Source organism: Amia ocellicauda, chromosome 21, assembly GCF_036373705.1.
Source record: "Amia ocellicauda isolate fAmiCal2 chromosome 21, fAmiCal2.hap1, whole genome shotgun sequence".
NCBI classification, from domain to species: Eukaryota; Metazoa; Chordata; class Actinopteri; order Amiiformes; family Amiidae; genus Amia; species Amia ocellicauda.
Window position 1 is genome coordinate 7,942,217 of NC_089870.1, and position 26,622 is coordinate 7,968,838.

A 26,622-nucleotide genomic window follows, 5' to 3' on the forward strand; every position below is an offset into this window, starting at 1 on the left:
TGTGCTGATCTTTAAAGGGAAATGCCATTACTCCCTGCAGGCCCTTTCACTTTTAAGATACCATCTTTCTGTTGAATTCAAAATTTCAGATGCCTAGAAATCCACATTAAATGTATATATTTTTTAGCAATATGAACTTTTTTGTTTTACGTTACAGGCTGCTGATAAAACCAGTGAAACCGAAATGGAAACCAAGACAGAATCAGAAAAAGCAGAGTGAGTTATCTTTCATAAAAGGCCAAAACATTGACATACAAAGTGTGAATTATGAGATCAAAGTAAATGAAAATCGATATTGCGTCTTCTAATAAGGGAATACGTATGTTCTAAACTCCACAGATGGTGTGCAATATAGTTTGTATTTGACATTCAAAAGAGCTTAAGCTTTAACTGGCCATCTGTAGCCAACTCTATCTGTGCTTCCTTTAGAACTAGAGGTACGCACAGGTGAAACTACACAATTTAATCATTGACAGCCTGCCTTAATACATGATTTGGATCAGGGGGAAATTATTATTATCATATATATATGAAACAGTAACCTTGGGAATGTTCAAGTAAGCATGTTTATGGTTATCAGTGATTATTTCCCCCCCCCAAAACTATTATGTGTTCTGGGCTTGCAGCACAGAGGATGGGGAGAAGAAAGACAAGGTGAAGGAAGAGGAGCCATCAGAGCTGGTAGTGGAGGAGGAGGAGAAGAAGGTCAGGAGGAGAAGACATGATCAGAGAAAGGAAGCGCCAGAAGCCTTCATGGCCAGCTTCTTAGCAGGACTGGAAATTTATCAGACAAAGATGCTGGTATGCTTTCAAAACCACTTTCTTCTGTTCAACAGCTTAGCACACAAGAGTTCCTGAAATAAGATTTGAAAGGCTACAACAGCTCTGCAGATGTCCATAGAGTTCAGTTCAGTTCCACTGTTTATCTTTTATATACAAGTCTTTGAACATCACTTAATATAATAGTAAAGACATTTTCCCATAACCTTTCTAAAGATATTCTATAGCAGATTTTTTTTTTTTTAACAACTGAAGCACATTTAATGTTATATAAATTAAAACCGAGAAAAAGGCCATATTTCCATATAAAACACACAACTGTAAGATGTGATTTGTGATCAGTGTTTTTGTTTCAGAACTACCTGGCCCGAAACTTCTACAACCTCCGTCTGCTGGCCCTGTTTGTTGCCTTTGCCATCAACTTTATCCTGCTTTTTTACAAGGTAAAGGAACTGTAAAAAGCAGGAGAGTGTTCTCTATACCAGGTATACATCTAGCAGTTTGGTCAGGTCTATGTATTCTAATCTAAGAATCTCTTCAGGTGACCGAAGACCCCTTTGATGATGAAGAATCTGATGAAGACCCCTGGAATGGTGATGACGATGATGAGGATGATGGTGGCATGGTGTATTTTGTGCTGCAGGAGAGTACAGGTTATATGGCTCCCACACTCTGCTTCCTCGCCATCATTCACACCATTATCTCCTTGCTCTGCGTCGTTGGATACTATTGTCTCAAGGTAGGCCACCCCCGATGCACCCAGTGACTTAAAGCAAACTTCCTCCTCAATGTTGACCTGATTTCACCGAGGACAACACTATATTCCTAACCTCTAATGCTTGATGGTGAATTTAAGGGTACAATATACAGTATCAAGAGTTTCTGTGATCTGATACCACAGTATTTCCTTGGAGCTTAGCTAGTTTATTTTATGGTTGTTTTACTTTGTCATTTTTTGAAAGGATGTTTTATAGTAGGAATATATAATAAGCTTTTATAGACAATATTTTCAAATCATAGCAAGGGTTTTACTTGCAAGACTGCAGCTTCTATTGTGTTGTACGGTCTCTCCACAAACAAACAAAGAAGTGTTTGGGAGTTACCCAAGTCAGACACAGGACAGGTGAGAGAGAGATAGAGCTATTTTGTCGTGTTTTTACTTTCAGAAAGTCTTAGCATTCCTAATCTTGTGTTTAGATTTGCCTTAATTGAAGTAAATATTATTCCTAGTTTGCCTTAACACTAGAAGAGCCGACATTTCAAACTACCTACAAGCGCCAAAGCTGGTCATTGTAACCGATAGCTCTTTAACAGCTGTGATATGATAATCAAAGGCAAACTATCGCATAAAACTCATACGTTTTATTCATGAACATCAAATCCAACATTTGCATAGCACAAATGTTTTATTTAAAGATCTTAGCAGATTATTTAAGATCATGAAAAAAGTGTAAACGTAAATATTGGAATAATGCTCAAAAGCAATATTTTCCCCAAAACTTGCATTCATCAAAACATAATTTTACACTAAAGTAAACATTTTCAACACCGTGTAAACTTTGTTTTCAACATACAGTGCTTGTAATCACTGTAGCTTTGTATTTCAGTAAACTATTTACTTTATACAGTGAGGGAAAAAAGTATTTGATCCCCTGCTGATTTTGTACGTTTGCCCACTGACAAAGAAATGATCAGTCTATAATTTTAATGGTAGGTGTATTTTAACAGTGAGAGACAGAATAACAACAAAAAGTTCCAGAAAAACGCATTTCAAAAAAGTTATAAATTGATTTGCATGTTAATGAGGGAAATAAGTATTTGACCCCTTCGACTTAGTACTTGGTGGCAAAACCCTTGTTGGCAATCACAGAGGTCTTGGCCATGGTGGAGAGTTTGGAATCTGATTGATTAATTGCTTCTGTGGACAGGTGTCTTTTATACAGGTAACGAGCTGAGATTAGGAGCAGTCCCTTTAAGAGAGTGCTCCTAATCTCAGCTCGTTACCTGTATAAAAGACACCTGGGAGCCAGAAATCTTGTTGATTGATAGGGGATCAAATACTTATTTCCCTCATTAACATGCAAATCAATGTATAACTTTTTTTAAATGCATTTTTCTGGATTTTTTTGCTGTTATTCTGTCTCTCACTGTTAAAATATACCTACCATTAAAATTATATACTGATCATTTCTTTGTCAGTGGGCAAACGTACAAAATCAGCAGGGGATCAAATACTTTTTTCCCTCACTGTATAGGAAACAGAGGGTGTCGATTAGAGGAGTCGCTTCTAACTGGGGTGAGGTTGTTAGTAGAGTTCCACAGGGATCAGTATTAGGGCCTTTGCTTTTTCTAATCTATATTAATAATCTGGACTCTGGGATAGTTAGCAAATTTGTCAAATTTGCAGATGATACTAAAATAGGTGTCTCAGCAGATACAATCTTGGCAGCACAGGCTATTCAAAGGGACTTAGATAATATTCAGTTTTGGGCCGACACCTGGCAGATGAAATTCAATGTGGACGAGTGCAAGGTATTACATGGAGGGAACAAAAATGTCCACTATAATTACACTATGGGAGGAATAGAACTAGATGAAGTATCACATGAGAAAGACCTAGGAGTCTATGTGGACTCTTTACTTTCTCCATCCAAACAATGTGGGGAAGCAATAAAAAAGACAAACACAATGTTAGGGTATATTGTCAAAAGTGTAGAATTGAGAACAAGGGCAGCAATGTTCAGACTGTACAATGCACTAGTTAGAGCTCATCTGGATACTGTGGACAGTTCTGGGCTCCACACTTCAAGAAAGATATCGCTGCTCTAGAGGCAGTTCAGAGGAGAGCAACCAGACTTATTCCAGGTCTGAAGGGAAAGTCCTACTGAGAGACTGAGGGAACTGAACCTTTTCACCCTGAAACAGAGGAGGCTACGTGGGGACTTGATTCAAGTCTTCAAAATCATGAAAGGCATCGACCACATCAAACCAGAGGAGCTTTTCCAGATCAGCAGAGACGCACGCACCCGGGGACACAAATGGAAATTGGGCTTCAAGGCATTCAAGACAGAAAACAGGAGACACTTCTTCACACAATCGAGGCGTCACAATCTGAACAAACTCCCCAGCGATGTGGTTGAAGCTGACAATTTGGGAACATTCAAAAATAGACTGGATAGGATCCTTGGATCACTCAGTTATTAATGGACACCAAACGAGCATGATGGGTCGAATGGCCTCCTCGATTGTAAACTTTCTTATGTTCTAAATGTATTGCAGTCAATGAAGGGGTTTTACTTCCTGTCCCCAAAGGTGCCCCTGGTTGTGTTCAAACGTGAGAAGGAAATTGCCAGGAAGCTTGAATTCGATGGTCTTTACATCACTGAACAGCCCTCTGACGATGACATCAAAGGACAATGGGATCGGCTCGTCATCAACACCCCGTAAGCGTGGCAGAAAAATTTATGAAAACAAGGTTTAGACAACATTAAACTGATTGCTGCTTTTTCTTTAAGTTATAATTATTCACCAATGCAAATTGATTCTTTTTGGCTAATTGATTGTGTTTATAAGAGGTGTGAGAATAAGTGAATATGCATGTCAACCTTACTTGAACAGGAAGCATGTTTTTGTCAGGTCCCACAATGATTACAAAGCCCCAAAGTGTTCGATAAGCAAAGCTGTTTTCAGGATGCTAATTGAAGCGCATCTTTGCATGTCATTTTATTGTCTTATTTATTTTTATCTTCTTTATTTTTCTTTATTGTCTTTTTAACAGCAGTGGTCTAAAGTGTCAGTATATTTTGTAATATAGATGTGTGTGTATTCTGATTTTGTGCAGGTCCTTCCCTAATAACTACTGGGACAAGTTTGTTAAACGCAAAGTAAGTACATTACAGTATTTATGCATAACTGTATTCAACTATACACGCCCAACATGGCCCCTAAACACAAGCCAACTACAAAGAAACACAGATCGTCCGTCTCTCTCCCCTTATGTAATTAAATATACTGTAAAATTATATGTTCCATATGTACAATTTATTATTTACGGTACATTACTGTATACATTATACATTTATGAGTGATTTTCGCCTTACTTTAGATCCTACCCCCCATGTAAGACGAGACTCTACTGTAGATTGTTTTCATTGTTTTCAACAGTTGTGAATTATTTATCGTTGTGGGCTATTTAAAAAAATAAGCATGCATAGTCACCAGTTTTTATTGGTCCTTTGATTTTACCACACTCAAATGAAAAACTTAATCTGTGTATGCATTACTCATTTTTACATGATTTTACTGATGTATTAATATCTGTCCCATTCAGAGAGCTGCACACCGTTTTCTTGAATTTCATGTATCAGCTGTATTTCTCATTAATTGTGCTGCTTAGTGATTGTGAAACAGCAATATATGGAGATGTAATCTTTATTGAAAACTGATTAGGCGCACTGTTTTTTTTTTTTTGAGTAAATAGCAGTTTGCAAAAACCATGTGTGGCTTCCCATGTTTAGATATCACACCTTGCATTTATCTTTCTTTGTTGACTTCGTGACAAGTCTGCTGCAATCACGATCAAGATGTCTGCGTGTTCAGGGTCTGTACCCTCGAGGCTGTTGCCTGGCTGGGGTGCCTGGCAGCTGCTAGCGAAAGCCTCCCTTCAAACCCTGATGTGATGGAGACGCCTGTAGTTGGCGATTCTACAGCAGCTGTGAGAGACACGGACAGATAGCAGCCTTGAAGGTTCACCCCTGAACGAGCACAAGACATCTTAAAAACGATCGCATTGTAACTTCCCAGTATAAAACCTTCAGAATGGAGATGACAGTGAAAATGATTTGCAACTTCTGTAACAGTTGAAGCAGCAGATTTGGTGATTGTATCTCTGCATTTATTCCTGAACTCCTGAAGCAGAAAATGCCAATAAAAGGCATTAATATCGTCAAAGAATTTCACTTCCGAGCATTTTTGTATTGAGTCATTTCTACATTTACCCCTAACAATTAAGATAATAAATATTATGGATTTGTTCTTAACAGGTCATCAATAAATATGGGGATCTGTATGGAGCGGAGCGAATTGGAGAACTGCTGGGTTTGGACAAGAACGCCCTCGATTTTGACCCCACAGAGGAAACGGTGGCAAAGGAAGCCACTCTGATTTCCTGGTAAGATGGTTTTTAATGGAATAATTTAAAGACCAACAACACAGAATAAGCTTTTTGTTTGCCTTAATTATTATTATTATTGCTGTATTCTGTATTATTAGAAATAAATTACATTTTTAATTGCTTCAGTTGGTTGCTTGGTTAAATTAAGCAGTTTTATGCTGTATAGGTAAAGAGGTATGAATATGTAATGTTTCTTTCTGATATAAAAAGCAATACATCCACTTCCTATTACAAACAATATTATCACCATGCAGACATTAGTAGCCGAGACAAGGATTTGCAATGAGCGTTCACTGTTGATTTAAAGCAGAAGGCACTGTGATAATGGTTTGCACAACTGGTTTAATAAAAAATAGCTTGTGAAATGTTTTTATATCCTCAAAAACAGGCCAGTGACAAACTCCAGTTCTATTTAAATAATTTTAGAATAATTTAATTTATTTTGTTAGGCTAAGCTCCATCGATACAAAATACCACATCTGGAAACTGGGTGTTGTCTTCACTGATAACGTGAGTATATGACTAATGTAGTTGTCAATTCATAGTTTTACCATTTCAAATGCCAGTTCAGTTTTCTTAATTTTTCTCATTTAACTGACTATCCCTAGGTGACTAAGGCCATGTCTGCCTTCCTTTATTTCAGTCCTTCCTCTACCTGGCTTGGTACACTACCATGTCTATTCTGGGCCACTATAACAACTTCTTCTTTGCTGCCCATCTGCTGGACATTGCCATGGGCTTTAAGACCCTGAGGACCATCCTATCTTCTGTCACCCATAATGGAAAGCAGGTAGGTGCAGCCCAGCCGCACAGGAAGCATTGACTTCTGCACATTTGTGTTGTATAGTACCTGTGGCAGCTCTAGTGACCTGGGAATCGCTCTCCCTCTCGTAGCTTGTGTTGACTGTCGGCCTGCTGGCAGTGGTGGTGTATCTCTACACCGTGGTGGCCTTCAACTTCTTCCGCAAGTTCTACAACAAGAGTGAGGACGAGGACGAGCCTGACATGAAGTGTGACGACATGATGACGGTGAGACGTCCATTAGATGTGCAGTCCAACAACTAGACCTATACACTGGTTTAAAGTGTAGCTCTTTGGCTTGTTAACTATAAGTGCACTCTTATACCTGCTACCCCTCCAATTTAACAATGATTAGTTTAAACTTTGATAAATAAATAAACAGTGAGCAAGGTAAGCTGTATACCTGTGTGACCTGTGTTTCTGCTCCTGCTCTCATCTGGCAGTGCTATCTGTTCCACATGTATGTGGGCGTGAGGGCAGGCGGGGGCATCGGTGATGAGATCGAGGACCCTGCTGGCGACCCATACGAGATGTACCGCATCGTCTTTGACATCACATTCTTCTTCTTTGTCATTGTCATCCTGCTGGCCATCATCCAGGGTGAGTGCGTCCGCCACAAGGAAGCCGCCGCCACGGCCAACACAGTCCCTCCGCAAAGTCACTCCCGCTGTGCTGAGAGGAGCTCCCAGCTGTCCGAGCCTCGCTTTCACTTCAAGATATTATTTACAAAGTGGGAAAATAGCAGTAAAGGCCCCTGAAGCACGCTTTGGCCAGACTTTCACCCCCACTTTTTTCTGCAGCTGACAATTGATTTTGTAATAGAAGAAATAAAAGCTCAATTTAAGTTTTCACACAAAATACTTAAGACTTCAGAACCTCTGCAATCACATTGCAATAACTTATTTTCAAATTAGCACGTTTACAAAATAATGCAAATCAACACATTTATGCAAAGTTAGGTAAATGGTTAATATTATAGACCAAGACCCTCACTGAGACCTCTGTCCCTGGTAGGAAGCTGTATCTAGCCTACTGATGGTGTGATGAAAGGGGAATGGGATGGTATAAATGTGCCTTGTCCCCATAGCCTTTCAAGCTACTGTCTCTGACTGCAGATTTTGTCTTCAAACAGGTTTGATTATTGATGCTTTTGGAGAGCTGAGAGACCAACAGGAACAAGTGCGAGAAGACATGGAGGTAAGATGCTCCCAATTCACTTTCCCAAAAATCTATTCTGATCAATGGTAGAAGGTCATTTCTCAATTCCAGTCAATGGATGTTTTCCCAATTAACTTGAGTGTGAATGTTCCTTAGATAAATGAGGGAATGACATCACTCGTTATGTGAAAAGTAATGCGTTTTCCATTTTTCAGACCAAATGTTTCATCTGTGGGATCGGCAACGACTATTTCGACACGACTCCGCATGGGTTCGAGACTCACACTTTACAAGAGCACAACCTGGCAAACTACCTGTGAGTTGGATCTCTACACTGCAACACAAATCAAGCCACGAATGACATTTTAAAGCTCTTAATTCATGGTCATTCTTGCAAGCATAGACTGTTTAGGATTTAAGGGCTTTAATACATTTTTTAATGATGGCAAATGTGTTGAAAATATATCTACTTTTTGCTCACAGCAGATAATATAGTGTCGTCTAATGAAAATGCCTGTTCAAAGAAAAAAAAAAATCAGAAATCTATTTGTAAATGTATCCGGACACTAAAGGGACACTGGACAGGGCATAGATATTGATTTGTTCTTTTCGAGGAATGCTGAATTATTTATCGTTGTTGATGCTCTCAGAAAGCTACTAAGATAGGTGCCAGTTCTGCTGGTCCGCTTCAGAAGCATCAAACTGGATAACGAATCACCAGACTGTAATGCAACAGAAGCACCGAAACCACAATACGAACCCTGAATACGTGGTGCTGTAACTCTTGCCCAGAGTTTACCCTCACTGCGGTACAGAGCCCTTGCGCTTCTCCTCACCACTCTCATGGCTTTATCGGTGGTGCCAATTGTCACACGGTCCCTGGCACAGTGTATAATTAAGGATAAGGGGCCGATCATTCAAAATACTGTGTGTAAATGCTGGTGGGGAAAGTGGAGACCGTGTGATGTAAGCCTTCGCAACAATTAACTTTATTTATACAGCTTTCATTATAGTTTAACACATGACTAAGCTGGAATATGTGAGTGGTGTAGCACGCACGCATGCAGTATTTACTTCCACATTCTTCATACTGTGATAGGAGCACAATACAGAGGCCCTGTTAACCAGAAAAGATTAATTGGATCACTAAATAACAACTATAGGGAGTCTGGCCTGTTGATAAGGCGCTGGTTGGTTGTCCTGGATTTAACATGTAAAGACTACTGTGTACCACAAGCAGTGACATCCTTGTTCTTTCTGCCATGTTTGTCGTTCCACCTATTCATCAGCCTGAAGTGGACACAACCAACCAGCCTTGTTCCTGAGATCAATGGCTGTTAAACCAGTCTTTCTGTGGATCTCAAAGGGGAATGGTGGCTACAATTCTCTTAATTGGTTCAGCAGAAATCTACTTCTCCTACCAAGTCTATTTCTGGATGCCTAGTTTTCTTCCAATATATAATTTATCCAAAATCAGACAAGTTAGCTGTGAAGTGAGACCAGATATGCAGGGAAAAGCTCAGGCTAAAACCTGAGGATGTTTGGCTTTGGCCAGTTAGTGATGAGAACTAAAAGATTCGCCTCCCCTCAGGGCTCTACAGGAAAAGGATTTATCTAAGCAGTAATACGTTTATTTAGTCCATAGTGTCTACATATGTACTGCAGATATAGTTGAATAAACCAGGACTTAAGTGTAAACTACATTGGTGTAAACTATGGAAATTATAAACTTCCTCACAGTTTCTGGAGGGTTATACTCGGCTTATACTACAAGGGAAGAAGCTGAAAAATATCTATACAGGTTGTGTCACAGTTTTGTTTGAACTCCTCTACTCGCTTTGCAGGTTCTTCTTGATGTACCTCATTAATAAAGATGAAACAGAGCACACTGGTCAGGTATGTGTCCCCGTACTCAACAGTCTGAGCAGCTTCCCTCCGTCCAAACACTGTCCTAAAGGCTACAGCAGAAATACAAGGAGAGAGGCTGCACGTTGGCCCCAGTGGTTTTAGCACATTTCAGAAACCTGTTACAATAATATTGTAAATTCTGTAAGACTATAGGAAAGATCTAAAAGTTAATCACACCGTTATTTTCTCAGGCAAAAGATGCACATAAAGCCGCAGCTTGTCAATATGCAGTCTGTGGTTTGAATCGGCTGTTCTGATGCGGACAAAGAGCTGATGATTAATACATTTTTCATTAGCAGCCTTGATTATCAATCATTAGTCTTGTGTTTGCCTAATATTAAGACAACATAACCAAAGCCAAAAACAAGCAGCTACACGATCATGGGAAGGTCACTCATTAGCACGGGCAAACTCACTCTGATTTCCCCACCTATATCACTGCACAAATATTCTGCAAAGATACTAAAGTGATTTTGTTTAATATTATTTAGGAATTTAAATGACCTCATTAGCTAGGATTGGATGTGTCTGTGATTACATATGCACACTGTCTTTAAATTATAGAATGCACTTTACAATAATTTAAATGCATATATACATATTCACACTAAAATTAAATAGGTAGCTTCAGAAAAACACAAAAATCATTAATGTGGGAAACGCACACAGACGGAAATGATCCGCAATGAAGTGTCGAGCTCCACTGAGGAATTGCATTTTCCCTGCGGTGAAATTAATACATGAGCGTTGACAAATGCATAAATTAGTCTGTTACAGCCCTGTCAAAAATATAAAACCATTAGAATAAAAATACCACCCTGTCAGAGCTGTTGTTGTTGCTCGTGTCAGTTTGTCTTCAGGGTAAAGCTGAATGAAAAATGTCACTGACAAACCAGCACCCTCTTAAAAGTAAATATGTCTTCAAATGATGTGCAGTAGGAGAGTCAGCTACAGAAAACATTTCACCAAAGCCCCCGGGGTATGTAGAGTGATTAGACACGAACTCCACGCCTCTCACTCCCACTACATCTCCATGTTCATCATCAACAGTTTGGACATGGCTTTCCTAAGAGGGCCGGAAAACTAAAAGCTGGAGGTCTGCTTAAATAACGGCAATATTCTATCTGACAGCGCCCCATTTCAGCTACACTAACCTTTACACTCCACACAAAGATGTTTAGTAGCGTTTCACAGGCTAAATGGCTCTGCTATTTTTGTATTGGAGACAATTGTGCATTTTATATTGTACAAACATCTCACTTTACCATCAGTAATTGACCCAGATTGTGGTGTAAGTGGTAAAAGCTCACAAAATAGTGCTTCTATTATTGATGATATGGATAGTATTTTATCAGGAATTATGCCAAAAATGACTACGGACTATATTATACAGTCAAAAACCTTCCATGTGAAGTGATTGTCTACATATTTAGAGTTGAAGAGGGCACTGACACCAATACCTGACTGCTTCCTCTCTCTCTCGTTCAGGAGTCCTACGTGTGGAAGATGTACCAGGAGCGATGCTGGGACTTCTTCCCCGCGGGAGACTGCTTCCGCAAACAATATGAAGACCAGCTCGGTTAAGAGAAACAAGTTTAGTGCTCGGCGCTGCAGGCTGAAGACTAACTGCTAACATTTTTCAACTTTAAAGCAAGAATTCAAACCAGCTCTCCAGATGTACTTGAAGTGCATTTAAATGTAACTACTAAAAATGCTTGCCTCTTTTAACTAAAACAGACCAGACATACTGATCAAGACACCATCTTTTATATCAAGGAAACCATTTCATATCAATGTTGTCCTGTTACCTACGGTACAGTCAGACGTGCCAGTTTTACAAAAACTGCAACTGAAACCTGCCCAGACATTTTTTTTTTTTTCCTTTCTTTTTTTTTTTTTTTTCTTGGACTAATTACTTTGACAACGTGTTGCCTTTCTTCTGCATAACCCCAAACCATTGCACAACTTTTTGTCTTTCGAGAAACATTGGGTTCAGTGGGGTTATTGACTATTGTATAAATCTTCGCCCTGATATGCACAAGAAAACAACTTCAATATCGACTGAATATTGAACGGAGACTTATGCCAAAACTGGGGCTTGTAGATTTATAGAGAGAGAAATGTAATGTGTTATTTAACCCTTTATGCTGGGTCTATCTGCTTATTGATTTACAGAATACAGTTTAACAGAACTGTAACCAGCTAAAAGGTTGCCTACTATAAAGTGTCAAAAAAAGTGCCTTACTTTAATGAAGACAAAGCTATGCAAAATGTATGTTCTTTATAGTATGTTAGTGCTCTAGCTCTCCAGGATTAGCAGAAAGCATCATGAATTAGTTTAGTTTTGTGGCTTTTGTTTTAATTTGTTTAAAAATAAAGGCTCTTCAGTTGAAGTACTTTCCAGTTGCAAAATGTCACGGTACAATGAAACCACATTTTAAACTCAAACACCTTAAGAAAAGTGCTATTGTATGGCCATTTGTATGTAGTAGCTTTGCTAAACTGTGCATTTCTTTTGGAAGGAAGAAAAGAAAAAAAAAGAATAAAGTACCCAATGCAATAAACAGTCTGGTATTTGAGTATTTCGTTAGTTTTATTTTTAGACTACACTTGGGGAGGATTGGTTTTAGCTAAGGAAGCGCTTTTCATTTCAGAAAACTTCAATTTCTGAAGCTGGCTGATTGGAGAACGAGTTGTGAACACCAACAAAAAACAAAATGCAGATTGTAATTGCAATTTAAGTAATTATCCGATTTTTGCACCCGTAATTACTGAACACATTGAGTTGAATGGCGAGTTCTGAGTCAGAGCTCATTCTTTAGGGATCAATAAAGCAGACAGCAGTTTTACAGCCCTGTTTTCTCAAATCTTGGGTGGCGCTGGGGCAGGCTGGAAGATGCACTGCCTTGTCTCCTCTTACAAGTACAATTCAGGGGTTTAGTGCAGGCCCTGGTTCCATTTTAATAGCCCTCATCACAGTAATCCCATTTACGGCTGCCGGGGGCATCATAAACCATTATAGCATGAATTTACTGCCACTCGTCTTTGTCAAGGTGTCAGTGAAATTACAGGCAACATGGGATAGGGGAGACTGACCAGGTTTTCTCCCCGTAGTCAATTTCCTCCAATTTCCTAAAGAAATAATAATTTAAAAAAAAGTTCAATGATGGGGTGCGGGGGGGCGAAGCCAAAACAATCCCTTGAATGGTCTATTTAGGATAATGGCCTACTGAGAGGAAAATGGAAACAAATATTTCTTAACTCTCACGTAATCCTGTTTAAAGCTGTAAGGGAACCTGTTTAATTGGGTATTAAAGCTCATCTCAAGGCATCTGAATGTCCTGGGCTCCCTCCTGCTGGTCAGGAAATCATGCTGTCCAGCCAGTCTTCCAGATCATCTTCCGTGATGTCCTTTTTGGGAACGTCTGCTTCAGGAGTGGGAGGCTCTTCTTCCTTTGCTCCTTCAGATACTACAGGGGAACACATGTATATATGTATAATTAGTGAAATTCAGAGAGATTATTTATTATACATGCAAAGAGTAAGATTACTCTTTCCAACAGCCTACAGCAATGAGAAAGTCTTCTTAAAAAGGACCCATAAACAGCCTGATGTGAAGCTCTCGACACAGAAGAACCGCTGTGGTGCTGAATGATTGCCGTCTAGCATCGACACAGCGGCTCTATTGCCTTGTTCAACAGGCTATAAGGCACTGTCTGCAGAACCATTAGCACTGATGAGAGGGGAGGATTGTGTGGTGATTACCCGGCATAATTACTGCAATTCCACTTCGCCACGCGGTAGAGCCGCAGAATCGAGTTTCGTTTTTTAAAGGCTGGTATTTTTAATATTTAATATTTTGCTACAATAATGTTGCCCGTGTTTTGCTGGGGTTTGCTCTGCATTTGAAGTATGCATGTCCATCGGTCCCTATAACTCAGGTTTTATTTATTTAGTGAGACTAATATCATGGTCTGAAGGTCAAGCACAATTCAAGACATCTCAGCTCTTCAACTTGAAAATCAATTTTCATTTTCTAGCATCTAGTGGGTTTACAACAGATGTGAAATCTATGCATCATAAAGGGCTTCGCACTCACTCAATTCCGGGGCGGGGGCTTTCACTCCAGCTGTGTTCTGCTCGTCCGCTCGTGATGGAGCGCTGTCTGGAGGAGTTGGCACGGCTGTTTCTAAATTCAGCAGCATGTCAAGATCCTCGTCGATGTCATCAGCTGGGGGCTGGGCGGCACCGAGAGACGCCTCCAGAGGTTTGGAGTCCAGCGATGTCCCGTCTACAGTCTTGGAGACGGCGTTGGTAGCAGAGTGTGCAGCAGACGCAAGCAGGGGTGTCTTCATGGGGCTGGGGACGCCGAACTGACCAGCAAGCTTGGAGTCCTGCTTGTTCTTCAACGTCACCACGGGCAGCTCCACCGGAACCGCTAACTGAACCCAGACAACACAGTGCCAACGCATGGGTCTTCAACACTACAGTCCAATAATAAGTTTAAACTAAATAAATAAAGTATGAGTTATTTTGTATAATTAATCCTGACCAATGAAATAAGTTGCGTCAGGAAGAGAAGAGGGGAAGCTTTGCTGGAAATGTAGATGACTGGACACAAGAGATGGCTATCTGACTCAAGTGGCTCAGTTGGTCTCTATTAGACTATCAATCCCAGAATGCAGTGCAGTGAAAGTGCTACGTTACCTGCACCAGTTCTGCTTCCAGGTTCAACCTCTCATGCAGTGGCAGCTCCTGAAGCGACCTGGCTAAAGACTGGCAGTCCACAAACAGAGCTGACATCTGCAATGGAAAGAGTAGGGCTTCACCCAACAGTATTTCTGATATGTGGATATAAACTATTGGCATTTTATTATCCAGACTTCATGAAACATTGTTCTGTAGCTCACTAAAACAAATGGAATAAGTTAACCATTCACTTTTAAGGGGAACTAGTGCAGATCCTAAAATGATGGTTTTATACATCGTTAGTAGTGCAGTGCCATACATCTTACATATGCACTAATTGTAACACATAAAACCATAATTTCAGGATCTGTGATTGTTCCCCTTTACTGGGAGCCAGAAGCAACGAAGACAGTGCTTTTGAAATGGAGTGTGAGAACGAATTAGGTTCACTGTAGACGTAAAGTTTATAAAGCACTGTTCATTAAGCATATATCAAGGGCATCTACAATTAAATGACACTTCTTTCAGCTGCACATCTGGTTACAAGAAAGAGAATAATGTATTTTTCCTGCCGACTAGCCCCTACTTACTTTATCATCAGCCTACACTGGCAGTCAAGACTTTTATAGCCTAAATCAAATGAGTTCTTTAACCCAATGTTTTCCTAATGTGGCAGCATCAGAGTCTTAAGATGTAATCAATATAAAAATAAAAAGATATGCTTCTAGAAGGACACAAACAAAACAAAAAACGTACGCGTAACATCAGCTCAGCAATTGCTATAAATACAACAATGGTGCATTTTTCAGGTCTGACTGTCACTTGGTAGGATCAGAAGACAGACTTTGCAAGTTGGGTTCTGGAACTGTCAGAAGCCATTACAATGCATCTGCAATTACGGCATACGTTTTTTTTTTTTTAAAGCTACTGCTGTCTGACAAGCTGCTGATGAGGAGAACAATAATAGAAAAGCAGGTCACTAATACATATATTATTAAACCGACACACGTGTAAAAGGAAGTGTACTTGATTGTTAGCTGAAGCATCCACTTCCCATTCTTTTTCTTCAGAAAATCGAAACTGGGTGAAGGAGTCGCCTGGGAGAGAGGGAGATAATGGGATGTTAAATTACATTTCTAACATTAAAAAAAAAAAAAGTGATAGTTTGCCCATACACCACAATAAAAATCGAGCGATAATAATAATAATACATTTAGGTATTATTCAGACATCAGCAAAGGCACATCATATACAACAGGTCGTCTCTCCTTAATGCTTTAGCTGTTCGATGCCACGCTGTGTCAAACCATCCCTCGGTGGTGGACAGCTGGGTTATGCTCCAAGCTATCAGACAGCGCTATTCAATTATATGGAAACAGCATGATAAATATCCCCCCTTCCCATTCAAATTGAGTGCATGAACTTTCCATTTGCAACACGATACCTCCATTTACATGAATATTCTGAATACAGTAAATGGTTCCAAAAAGGTCGATTCATTAAATGTGTAGATTGAAACATTTTAGGGCAGACCACAAGCTGAGGCAGATAATTACAGTACACTACACAGCAATTATTCAATCACGCATTTAACCCTGTTGCGTGCCAGCTGGGGTACCCGTTTAAAGTGTGTCCTTTACTTCTCTAAGGCAAATAAGGTTGTGTCTTAATCTGAGTATGTCATCATATTTTTTCTCTCTCAGTATATGCCTCTGAGCGGGCAGTGTATGGAGTTACACTTCTGCAAACAATTGCCCTTGAGTTTTTGTGATCAGACAGGACTGTGGTTTGGTAAACAGTGAAACAACATCCTGTTCATCCCATTGGGCACTGCCCTGCTGTTCAAACACAATCTGCACCGCCAGCATTCCTGTGGCCGACAAAAACCTGGAGTACGTGTAAATAAGAAAACGCATCAATCACCGGCCGAAATAGTACAGTGACGACCGCAGCAATTCACGCGCTAGTCCTGACGCCCAGCATCACTGCGGCGATGCCATGTGGATGGCCCTTCTGCTCTCTGTGGTCATCCAGTACGAGTACAGCGCACGGTAAGTTATAAAACGTATCGTCTCAAAAAACCTCAACGTCCAAATTTCACGGGGGGCATCAACCACCTGTAGACTTCCATCTCACACAGCAGTAAGTCTGACGTAGACACTCTGGTGTAATGAGAAAATCACAGTTCCTCTTTAGGCCTGACCTTTTATTTGCAGATGCCTGTATTAAGATGAACAATATCAATCTTTCTAAAAGTAGATCATTTATGATAACAGTGCAATATACAGGTGTACAATACACACTGACGGAGTACAATAAAGTGGTAATAAAGCGTACAGTTCCAGCTAAGCAAAGATAAGCAGGAGGTAGGATTAACTCGGAAGTACCTGTTCTTTTTTCATTTTAATATAATCTCATACTGTTGGCAAACTGAGGATTGTGGGAGAATATCAGATGTTTTAAATCAGGGGTGTTAGAATTCAGTCCTGGGGGCTGGTGTCTGCTGGTTTTGGTTCCCACAGGAGCTCCCAATTACTTAATTAACACTAATTTACTCAGGTAGACGAATCTAAAATGTTCACATTTAATTTTTATAGCATTACAATGTAATGCCTCAATGCCTCATGACTCAAAACATGGAACCCACAGGACATTCGAGAGTCTGGAGAAAAGTGTTCAATTCATCCAGTTAATTGTTAAATTAGACTAATTAAGGAGCCAAGAGCTGGCACAAAACCCAGCAGACACTGAGGCCCCCCAGGACTGGAGTCTGACACCCCCGCTTTAGATCATTAACAAATCATCAATTTTTAAATCTGTTTTCACCACCCATCATTTTTAGAAGTCCAAAATCATACCCAGTTGAAAAGACTGGCTTCTAACTGGCAAATAAATGCATCTAAAAACATCACACACTTCTGGGTGTAATTTGGAGGGGGTAAAAACATTTAAATAAACCGTATTAATTATAATATTCGAATGCACATGCATAAAGTATTGCTGGCAAGAAGGTATAGAAAGTAATACAAAAGCCCACAAATGGCAGTGAGATTTACTTGAAACCTTTATCTTTTAATAGCAAAAGGAACACTGACTTCGTTCACTGCAATTGTAAATGGAGAAAGGAATTCATATTGAACAACTGAGTCAGGCTTTATCCCTTTTTTATGGAAGTACAGAAGAAAGATCTTAAATGAGACATTTTTATGATTAGATTAATTTGAATTAAATTGCTATGCTTAAAATAGTTTCTCACAAAAAAAGTTGGTTAGGTCTCATTGTAAAGAAGTGCAGATTAAAGTTATATTTAATGTGAAATCATGAATGAACATTTATTGTGTTAAATATCTAGACAAAGGGTAAGAACTAGAAAACTTGGCTCTCATTTCTCAAAAGCAGACTCTTGGATGTGTTAAACGTGTTGCACGACACCAAAATCATAAATGCTAATGGCAGTGCACGAATAATATAACTAATCTAAATATGTAGCAATTGGCATGTTTATTTCATTCAAACTACACCCATTTTAATGTCCTTTAACTGTGCATTTTATTTTTCTAATTTCATTCTTTAATGCTAACAAGTGCTGTAAGGAATGACCAAGTATGATTCTTCAACTGCATGCTGCAAAATAAAGGCACTTCATACACGGACGTCCATTGCCCTGGCTTGATTACATCAGATGATTTTGTACAATCTTGACATGAATACCACTATACAATGCAATATCCCTGCTGGTTTTTACATTTCACCCCAATTTAGAGCTTATTTAATATATGCGGCCAGTTATTATCTGCTGTGAAGGGAGCAGTGATCAAGGACAGCAGAAGAAAGCCTTGGCTTGTTTGACATATCAGCCTGTCAAACGCAACTGGCAGCCCGTGGCGCCATCCTGCCCATCCTCTGAGCCACAGAATAGAGGGGCACCGTGGGCATCCACTCGCTGCCATCCTCAGCCTCCACACAGGCCTGTCTCTTCTCAAGAGCATGTCGATTTATAGTTGCAGAAGTAGTTTACAGAGTTTTTAATTACGCTACTCTACTGGGAGGCGAGGACAGATGGTTTGCAGGGTTACCATTGCACTTTTGTGTTTGTGTGTGTGTTTGATCATCCCTCGCACGCAGTACCCACACTAGACTCCACTGTACGTTCCCTCTAATTAGGATATCCATTCATCATGGAGTACACTACCAAAAGGCAGACAAAAGCTCTAAATAAGGCAAAACACGTCCATTATGAAGTGGTGATGTTTCTCTCTCCAAATTAAATCTCTCTGTCACTGTGTGAGATGTTTTTTTTTTTTTCCCCGCCGTTTGTTTTTTGTTGCAGGTCTAATGATGATTAAATACTGCAGTTCGCCAACCTGGCTCTTGGCTCTTGTGGGGATTTCCTGGCACTGTGCAACTTCTCTTCCTGACTTGAGAGGGACATAAATTGATACTGATTTTGTTTGTGTAGTCTCTTAATTACAATTTAAATTCCTGTTTTTTCTATGGGCAACGAAGACTTTAAGATGCACCTGCATCTCGTAAAAGAAAAAACAAAAAAACAAAAAACTGTCAATCTACTTTTCCCTCATTAAAGATTCAAAATATAAATCTATCACGATACAAAAGGTGAGAAATAATGGGAAACGAGGCACTGGAATATTGTTGCTGTTAACAATTTATGATAAACAGTGACTAAACTGTTGACACAATTCCAAGAAACACAGATTGTGTATCCAAAAAACTAATTGATAAAAGTTTGAATAACATGCTAATTTAATTAAACTGATGGCTATTAATATGCTAAAAAAACATCATTAAAATGTTGGGCTGATTAAACACTTCCTGTAGACATCTTTCAAACTGCAAGGCATACACCAGTAAGTGATATGACCTTGTTTCCTTTGTTCGTTACTACATCGTAGATTATGGATTCCTACGGATGGGGGGGAACAAATGTACCTTCAGAACTACATAATTATAATTAGATATTTTACGTAAACGTATTCCTGAGGTTCCTATAAAGTTAAATACACAATATTTCAGTTCTCCGGGTTAATTATTAAGTGTAGTCTGTTTGGGAGAAAGGCACAGCACTAACGATGTTTTGTGGAGGTCAGCAGAGCAGCAAGGCCCTTCTCAAATTTCCATTCCGCTGTCAACCAAGATACGTCAGCTTCGGATAACGGTTCTCCTCTGTTTGCACCGGAGACGAAACCTGTAACAGGCGGCTGCCCGGTGTGTCATACCGCAGCAACAGTTGTCGGGTGCAATTGCTGCAGTGCATCAGCAGATTGGGACCAGCATGAAGTCAAGTCTGGAACAGTTTCCTTGAAAGAGCTGACAACCCAGAGTCTATAATGACAGCTGCAATGATGATGAGAGATGCACCTGTCAGAGGCAAACGCACTAGACCAGTCTAAGCACACATCAAGGTAGCCTTGAAAATGTTTGTAACATTCTTCCATTCAACGAGACAATTTCTGCCAATAAATAGATAATATTACCTGTACAGAGGACTATACAAGACCAGTCTTTTGAATGATTTATAGGCTACATTACATCATAATAGACACTTTTTAATTATGTGTATTTGGCAGTGTTTATGGAAATATCTGGAATGAAAGAACTCAAGCTGAAGTACTCAACAAGGTCACCTTTACGCACACTGCCTCAAAATAAGTCCTGATGCATCACAATTTGTAACGGTTTGAACAGTGAGACGATGTCTGGAAAGGAATGTGCTAAGGTCTCTTAATGCATTATGAGCAAAGATTGGTTCACCGACCTCCAGAGGTATAACATTTACAAGGCTAGAGAGAGACACACGAGGAAACACATATACATGTGCTGCACACAGTGAACCAATGCCTGCATTCAACACCTTTCGGTGCATTTACAAAACAGTGCTCATGAGATGGCAAGTGTGCTGCTAAGGCTGAAACTGTGGAAATGTTGGCAAACAGTTAAAATGACAGATGTGAACCTCGTGTACAGCTTTACTGCAGCTTGGCAGCTTATAGCCTACTCAGTGTGAGGGATTTTAGGAGATTTAGGGATTACAGTCCATGGAGCAGAGATTTCACTTTTTTATTATGATTTATTTTATTTTACTTTACCATTTTATTCTATCAGAAAGCGGTCTACGTTTGAAAGAACCAGTTCAGAAGAGCATTAATTTGAGATGGAAACAATCAGAAAATATATAAGTGGAATAATGTGGCAGACATCATTGAATTGTGGTAATCTTCATTTCCGTTGGGGGTTCGGATTCTGGCACCGGGAATTTGTGTTGGTATGGGAAGTACAGCGAAATGTCCTTTTAAAGTGAAATCTGCACATGCTCAGTTGTAGATGTAATAAACCCCAAAAAGGTTTGATCTTTCTGTCATTGTTTAGAAACTTCTATGCAACACTGATGTCAGAGATGGATTTAACCAAGTCCAATTTCTCACCCTAACTGATGTGTCAGATTCCTTCTAATTGGCTATGATGATGGTACAAATATATTCATAATACTATATTGCACATGTATTTGCAAATAGAGTGTATACATTCTTCTTAAAATAAATAAATAAAATTTGCATAGAAATTTCCATACACTGCCAGAAACCCTGTGAGGACGCAGATTGTACAAATTTGCTTGTCAAAAGCACAATAAAAATAAAAATATTGGACATTAAAAAAATATTGATTTCAAGGACACCGCAAAGACCGTCTATCCTTTTGAAAAATGTGCGATACAACGAGACATAGTAACAGAGTGTCCCCAACAGTGAACAATCGCTGAGAACGGCAAGGTATTTTATTGCGCTGATCCGGCAGAAGTATAATGCAGGTAGAAACCTAAGTTGAAAAAATATATCAGTGGGGGGCGATAAGGTCAATAAAGCAGCAACCACGGTCATATATTGTTGTGTGTGGGGAAACCTTCCCTCGACGAGTTGAGAAAAAAAAAAAAGTCCTGACCTTTCCTTTGCACGGTCTATGAAAATGGGGGAAGTGTAGAGCAGGGAATGAGGAAGGTGAAGTCACAAACTACAATATAATTCAGCCCCACGCACTAAAGCAGATGAAGTCATTAACCCTAATGCATCTCTGATCATTGGAAAACACACCGAATCATTGGGCAATGGCTGCACATTTATTTGTTTCTGAGCCACAACCTACCCCTGCCTCCCTACCCACTGCGTACTGCTCTGGTCTTTATGTCTTTTAAAATATGGCAGGCTATTAAATTGGTTCAGCCCCGAGATGGGAAATGTGTGGTGCATAACGTGTCTGTCTAATAAAGCGGGGGCTAACGCAAGGGTTTAAGGGCCTACGGTCCATCTTCCACATCGCGACAGCGGGGGCTCCCCAGCTGCAGCACACAGATGGCGTGGGCTGCCGCGAGAGGGGCACAGAAAGGTGAAACATCATTACACTGCACGGATTGCCAAACACAAAGCCCCATACCATAGCACTGTGCTTTTCACCCTTCCATTGCTCACTTTGCTGACATTGCCCAACTTTCACTTAATGAATCAAGTTTTTTTTTGTTTTGTTTTTCCAAAAAAGAAAATCAGCATCAAGCAATGGCTGAAAGAGCAGCATCTTGCACTGATGTCCGTACAACACTCACATACCTCCCCAGGTTATTTCAAATCAGAAGGGCTTTGAGAAAACGTATATCCCTACTTTTCCTTCTCAGACTTAAGTTCACTTGCATGAACAGGCCCAGACATGCATAACATTGAACTCCTCTGGCAGGAAGCCGACATCGTTATGCCCCCTCACCCCCCCAGTGATCAGAAATGCCATTCCGTGTATAAGGTGTAAAGTGAGCATCGGTGAAATGCTGGGACCCTCACTGTCTCGCTCGAGGGTGGACAGCGCAGTGACCCCGCTGCCACTAGACCTAGTCACGCAAGCAGGAGTGAATCGCCGATAAATATTTCATTCCACCCCAAAGAAAGAGGAATCAGAATGGCACGCACGCACACGGGGAAGGAGTTAAAATCAGTTTGAGGCAAATACCTCATGCAGGGCATCGCTTTGATAATGGAAGACACACTGATAAATTAATGCACTTGAGCAGAGAGAGTAATGAGAGAGAAACTAGGGATATAAAAATCAAAAAACCATAAGAGACTTCTGCGTCAATCAACCACCAGCTGAAATAGCAATTTCAGAGGTCAGACAGCATAGTAATTATATAATAAATTGGCCGCCATTCACACTTTGTGATATAAGCAAAAAGGCAAATAAAACAACACCTACAATACAAATAAAAACAAAATAATGTGTAGCTTTCACGATAGGTTAAAAGAAACAGCTGCAAATATTGAAATACAATTTAAGAAGGCTTATTCTAATGATAGCTTTTATTTGTGTCATAAGCTGCTGGAAAGTTTAACCAATTGATTTATGAAGCCAAAAGACAGCAGGAACTAGGTTAGATAATTTATGGTGCTATTTAGGAGTGCACCCAAATTTACTTTAATCAAGTGTGCAATCCTTTAGTAGGATTACATTTCTTAGGGGGTGCAAGATGACTGACAGGAATGGTATTATATTGGCTAATGCTTGGCAATTCATTTTCAGTTTCACTGTCCAGGCTGTTAATGGGTCTTCAATAAATGTTACAGATCCATTTATAACAAAAACTAAAACTATACAGTTGTATTCAACTTCAAAATTACATACAAAACTAAACTGTAACAATGAGGAGGGGCATTATTTTACCAGTCCAACAACCTGGAAACAGAATGCAGGTGTCCCTACAGGAGAAAATGAGCTAAACCCTTGCAATCAACCAGTCTTTGCAAGAGTTTTCAATGCACTATGTAATTGCTCCACACAGACTGAGATGTGCCAAAAAAGAAAATACTTAAAATAATGATCTACTCAATATTAATCACAGACCCCGCAGTGATAAATAAAACTGTCAGGGATTGTACAAATGGCTAAAATGGCAATCAAAATGCAGTTAGTTCCTCCCTCAAAAGGCCATGGGCAAACACTAGAAGTTGGTAATTAAGCTTAATTGGCAAGCAATGTTTTCTTGAGTTCCACTGTGGATATAACTGGCCTAGAGCTGTGCATTCAATCATCATATCGATAAAAGCAATTACATTACCACAGTATTCACTGCTGATGAATATACTGTCTATATCTTCCACCCCTCAAGGTCAACCTCTTCTCCTGACTTCTGAAGTTTCATTCAAATATTTTATGTAGGTAACATTCTATTTGTCTTTATATCCAATACTTCAGTACATGGGTTTTCTTTTTGTTACACCATGTCATGTTTTTAATGTACACTCACTGGAGGACCAGTTCATATATGATTTACCTATGGTGCTAGGGCACGAAGGCAGGATTGATCAAAAAAAGTCTGGTTGAAAAAACGTGCTACATCGAAAGTAATTATTTAGTTTTATTTCCCCATTAAAATAGAAAATCCATACAACTCCTCACGTGTGGCTATTAAATTGAAATGTACAATATTTTAGTCTTTCGATTCAGCACTTTTTAGAAACCCAACTGAATAATCGCAAATTGATTTGACATGGTTTCTTTTATAATTAATGGACGTAGAGCAGAGTGCCAGCACGCTAAATCACCTACTGAAAGAGAGCGTGGAAGTAAAAAACTGTTCAAATAAAAAGAAAGGTGTATATGCTAAACAAGAAACAAATAAAAACTAAACTAAGAGGATAATTGTTCATATTCCACCTTGATTGCAAGATTCTTCACAGTCTGTAGCTTAATTTTCTAGCAGTTTAAATATTTTATACTAGCATGTGTGTGTCCTAGATATTACGTGCAAGTCTGGAATCACTATTTGGGACAGTAAATGTCACAACCAAATACACTAGAAAAGCAAATAATGGTCCCTGTGGAAACACTGGTCATTGCCTTAAAGGTCCTATTGATTAAACACTCCAAAGAGATTGGTGTGCACCTAACATTGCATGCCAGCTTTGTAAAACATAAATGCAGCTTCAATGGGCTGTCTATGTTTGTCTATGTTTGGTGTAACAAACGGTACAGATTTTGGGATATTTAACAGGTGTTGTATGTTTCCTGCATTGCATCGGTTCAATTTAAAACACACTCCAGGCTGCAACAACATTGTGTCCAAATATTATTCCAGTACAATCCAGTTACTATATACACAGGCATGGATGCTCATGTTGACAGTACTTTTTGTGAAGTGTGCTTGATTTTATCTGTGCTATGAAGCAACCTAAATGAACACGAGACAGCTCAGTGAAAAAAATAAATTTAAATCGCTTTGAAAAGAGCATCATCACTTTTCCTGCATGTCTGCCTACTCAAGTAGCTCATAGCAACCTCTTTCCACAAATAGTCACTTTGAATACAGTGGATACCAATTAAATACCTCACCTCAGCAACAGATTAAGTCTTTAAATAAATCATATCATCATTAATTGCACAAAAAATTAAATATTAATGCAGCGATTGTGTAAAGAGGACAGTCAAACTCCCACATGTCAAGAATACGAGAGGAGGGGGGTGTCTGGAAGAATCATTTTCTAATTTTCTAGATGCATTAAGTCATGAGTAATCCAACATGGATCATAATCTATAGTTTCCTACATTACACCGTCAAATCTCTATTCATTCTAAATAATTAAGTTGACTCCTACTAAAAGCGCTAAAACTAACCTATACTGCATACTTAGGGGCTTTGGTTTTGGCCACAGATGCAGTTTATTACAGTTGCATGAAGGCAATGCAGGCACTGAACAGACTGCTTCTTAGATGCCTCATTCTGAAACGTTTTCCTACCAAATTCAAAAAGGGAAAGGAAATCAATGAACATTTTAATTACAAACTATGTGGTTGTCTTTGAGAGGAATCTGGAGCACAACTGCTTGTACTCAGAAAATACAATACAGTAAACTTGAAGGGGGAGGAAAAAAAGTCCTTGAATATTGTTATATCACCCTTGTCCCCCCTCCCTAGTGTAATACAGTATGCATGACGGGACACTCACTGGGGAACTAGTTTCTAAAATAAACAACCAACAGTAGGCAACCAAGTAAGTTGAAAATTGACGTAGACTCTTTGCTGGTTGAGACTCCATGGTGCCACTTGCACAAAGACTTTTAAAGACGCTTGATAAAAATATAGAACGCATTCTAATATATCAAGCATGTCTCTGTCCTACATTTCTTAGGGGTTACTTAAGCATTTCTGCCGATTTAAACCTTGAATTTCCATTTCCTTCAAATCTCTGGCCTACAATAATTTAGACATACAAAGGGTTAGCATATAGTCATAGGAAAACATTTTAAAAGGGGGTAGAATTGAATAAATGCAGAAAGCAAGGCACACCTTACTACAATCATTGAATTTGTGGGGCGTTAATAGATGTTACAGCATGTTGTCACAGGCCAACCATGTTGCCCTTCCAACCCAACTGATGAGTTGTGGGTTGTGGGAGCTTTCCAGACCGCCCTTGGAGTTGCGTTGGATAAGGGATGACAGAGGAATTAAAAGTCTGTAGGCGATTTGACTCCTGTTGCATTCACCGATGCCATCTTCTATCCTCATTTAACTGCTCTGTGAAATCTGATTTTGCGAGAAAACCAAATCTCGTCCAAATCTACGAATGATAGAATATTCCACAATATTCGACTTATGTAATGATTTGAAACAATGAGTAATGTTTCAGCTTGGGAGCTGGAATGGCTGTGTGTAGAAAGAGGATGAAGGCAGGATGCTCTGAGGACACACTATGTGGGCGCTGCGCCGGAGTGTCAATGTGTACAGTATTGTGAGGCTGTGAAAAGCTGCATAGTGAACACACAAACGGAAAGCAATTAACAAGGCAATGGGCATACAAAACACACCAGAAACCAGGTCCCAGATGAACAGAGCATCGGCTTTGCCTGTTTGCAACCGCAGAAAGGAAACGAGGTTGTGCTTCGGACACTGTTCTTGAGAGACTATTTTCATTGTCACTACCAAGGACAGCTCCATACCAGGTAGGTACAGAAACCAGCACGCCCACTACTTGGAGCAATGCCACACACAGTGAAGATCTTGTGCTTACATGTGAAAAGGCTCTTTGGGATCTCGGTCACCTTGAAAGCGATATGCTTGAAGGA

General features: G+C 39.6%; 2 protein-coding genes across 7 annotated transcripts in view; one reads left to right on the top strand and one right to left on the bottom strand.

Annotated features, from left to right (window-relative positions):
* The window catches only part of LOC136717167 (ryanodine receptor 3), a 146,951-nt gene extending 134,549 nt beyond the window's left edge, over nt 1-12,402 (top strand). For all 3 annotated transcript variants that reach the window (XM_066694653.1, XM_066694654.1, XM_066694655.1), the window contains exons 89-103: nt 158-216; nt 627-801; nt 1,137-1,223; nt 1,322-1,519; nt 4,093-4,223; nt 4,622-4,664; nt 5,823-5,950; nt 6,403-6,463; nt 6,597-6,743; nt 6,848-6,982; nt 7,198-7,354; nt 7,887-7,951; nt 8,128-8,228; nt 9,757-9,808; nt 11,309-12,402. In XM_066694653.1, coding sequence (XP_066550750.1) covers nt 158-216; nt 627-801; nt 1,137-1,223; nt 1,322-1,519; nt 4,093-4,223; nt 4,622-4,664; nt 5,823-5,950; nt 6,403-6,463; nt 6,597-6,743; nt 6,848-6,982; nt 7,198-7,354; nt 7,887-7,951; nt 8,128-8,228; nt 9,757-9,808; nt 11,309-11,404 — 1,635 coding nt within the window. In that variant the 3' untranslated portion in view covers nt 11,405-12,402. The remainder of the gene's footprint in view (nt 1-157; nt 217-626; nt 802-1,136; nt 1,224-1,321; nt 1,520-4,092; nt 4,224-4,621; nt 4,665-5,822; nt 5,951-6,402; nt 6,464-6,596; nt 6,744-6,847; nt 6,983-7,197; nt 7,355-7,886; nt 7,952-8,127; nt 8,229-9,756; nt 9,809-11,308) is intronic.
* Nucleotides 12,390-26,622, bottom strand: part of aven (apoptosis, caspase activation inhibitor) — a 54,940-nt gene continuing 40,707 nt past the window's right edge. For 2 of the 4 annotated variants that reach the window (XM_066694664.1, XM_066694662.1), the window contains 4 exons: nt 15,536-15,606; nt 14,528-14,623; nt 13,920-14,262; nt 12,390-13,290 (listed from right to left, as the gene is read on the bottom strand). In XM_066694664.1, coding sequence (XP_066550761.1) covers nt 13,181-13,290; nt 13,920-14,262; nt 14,528-14,623; nt 15,536-15,606 — 620 coding nt within the window. In that variant the 3' untranslated portion in view covers nt 12,390-13,180. Of the gene's footprint in view, nt 13,291-13,919; nt 14,263-14,527; nt 14,624-15,517; nt 15,607-26,622 lie in introns of all 4 variants that reach the window. The other 2 variants (XM_066694663.1, XM_066694661.1) reach the window with 1 other exon arrangement.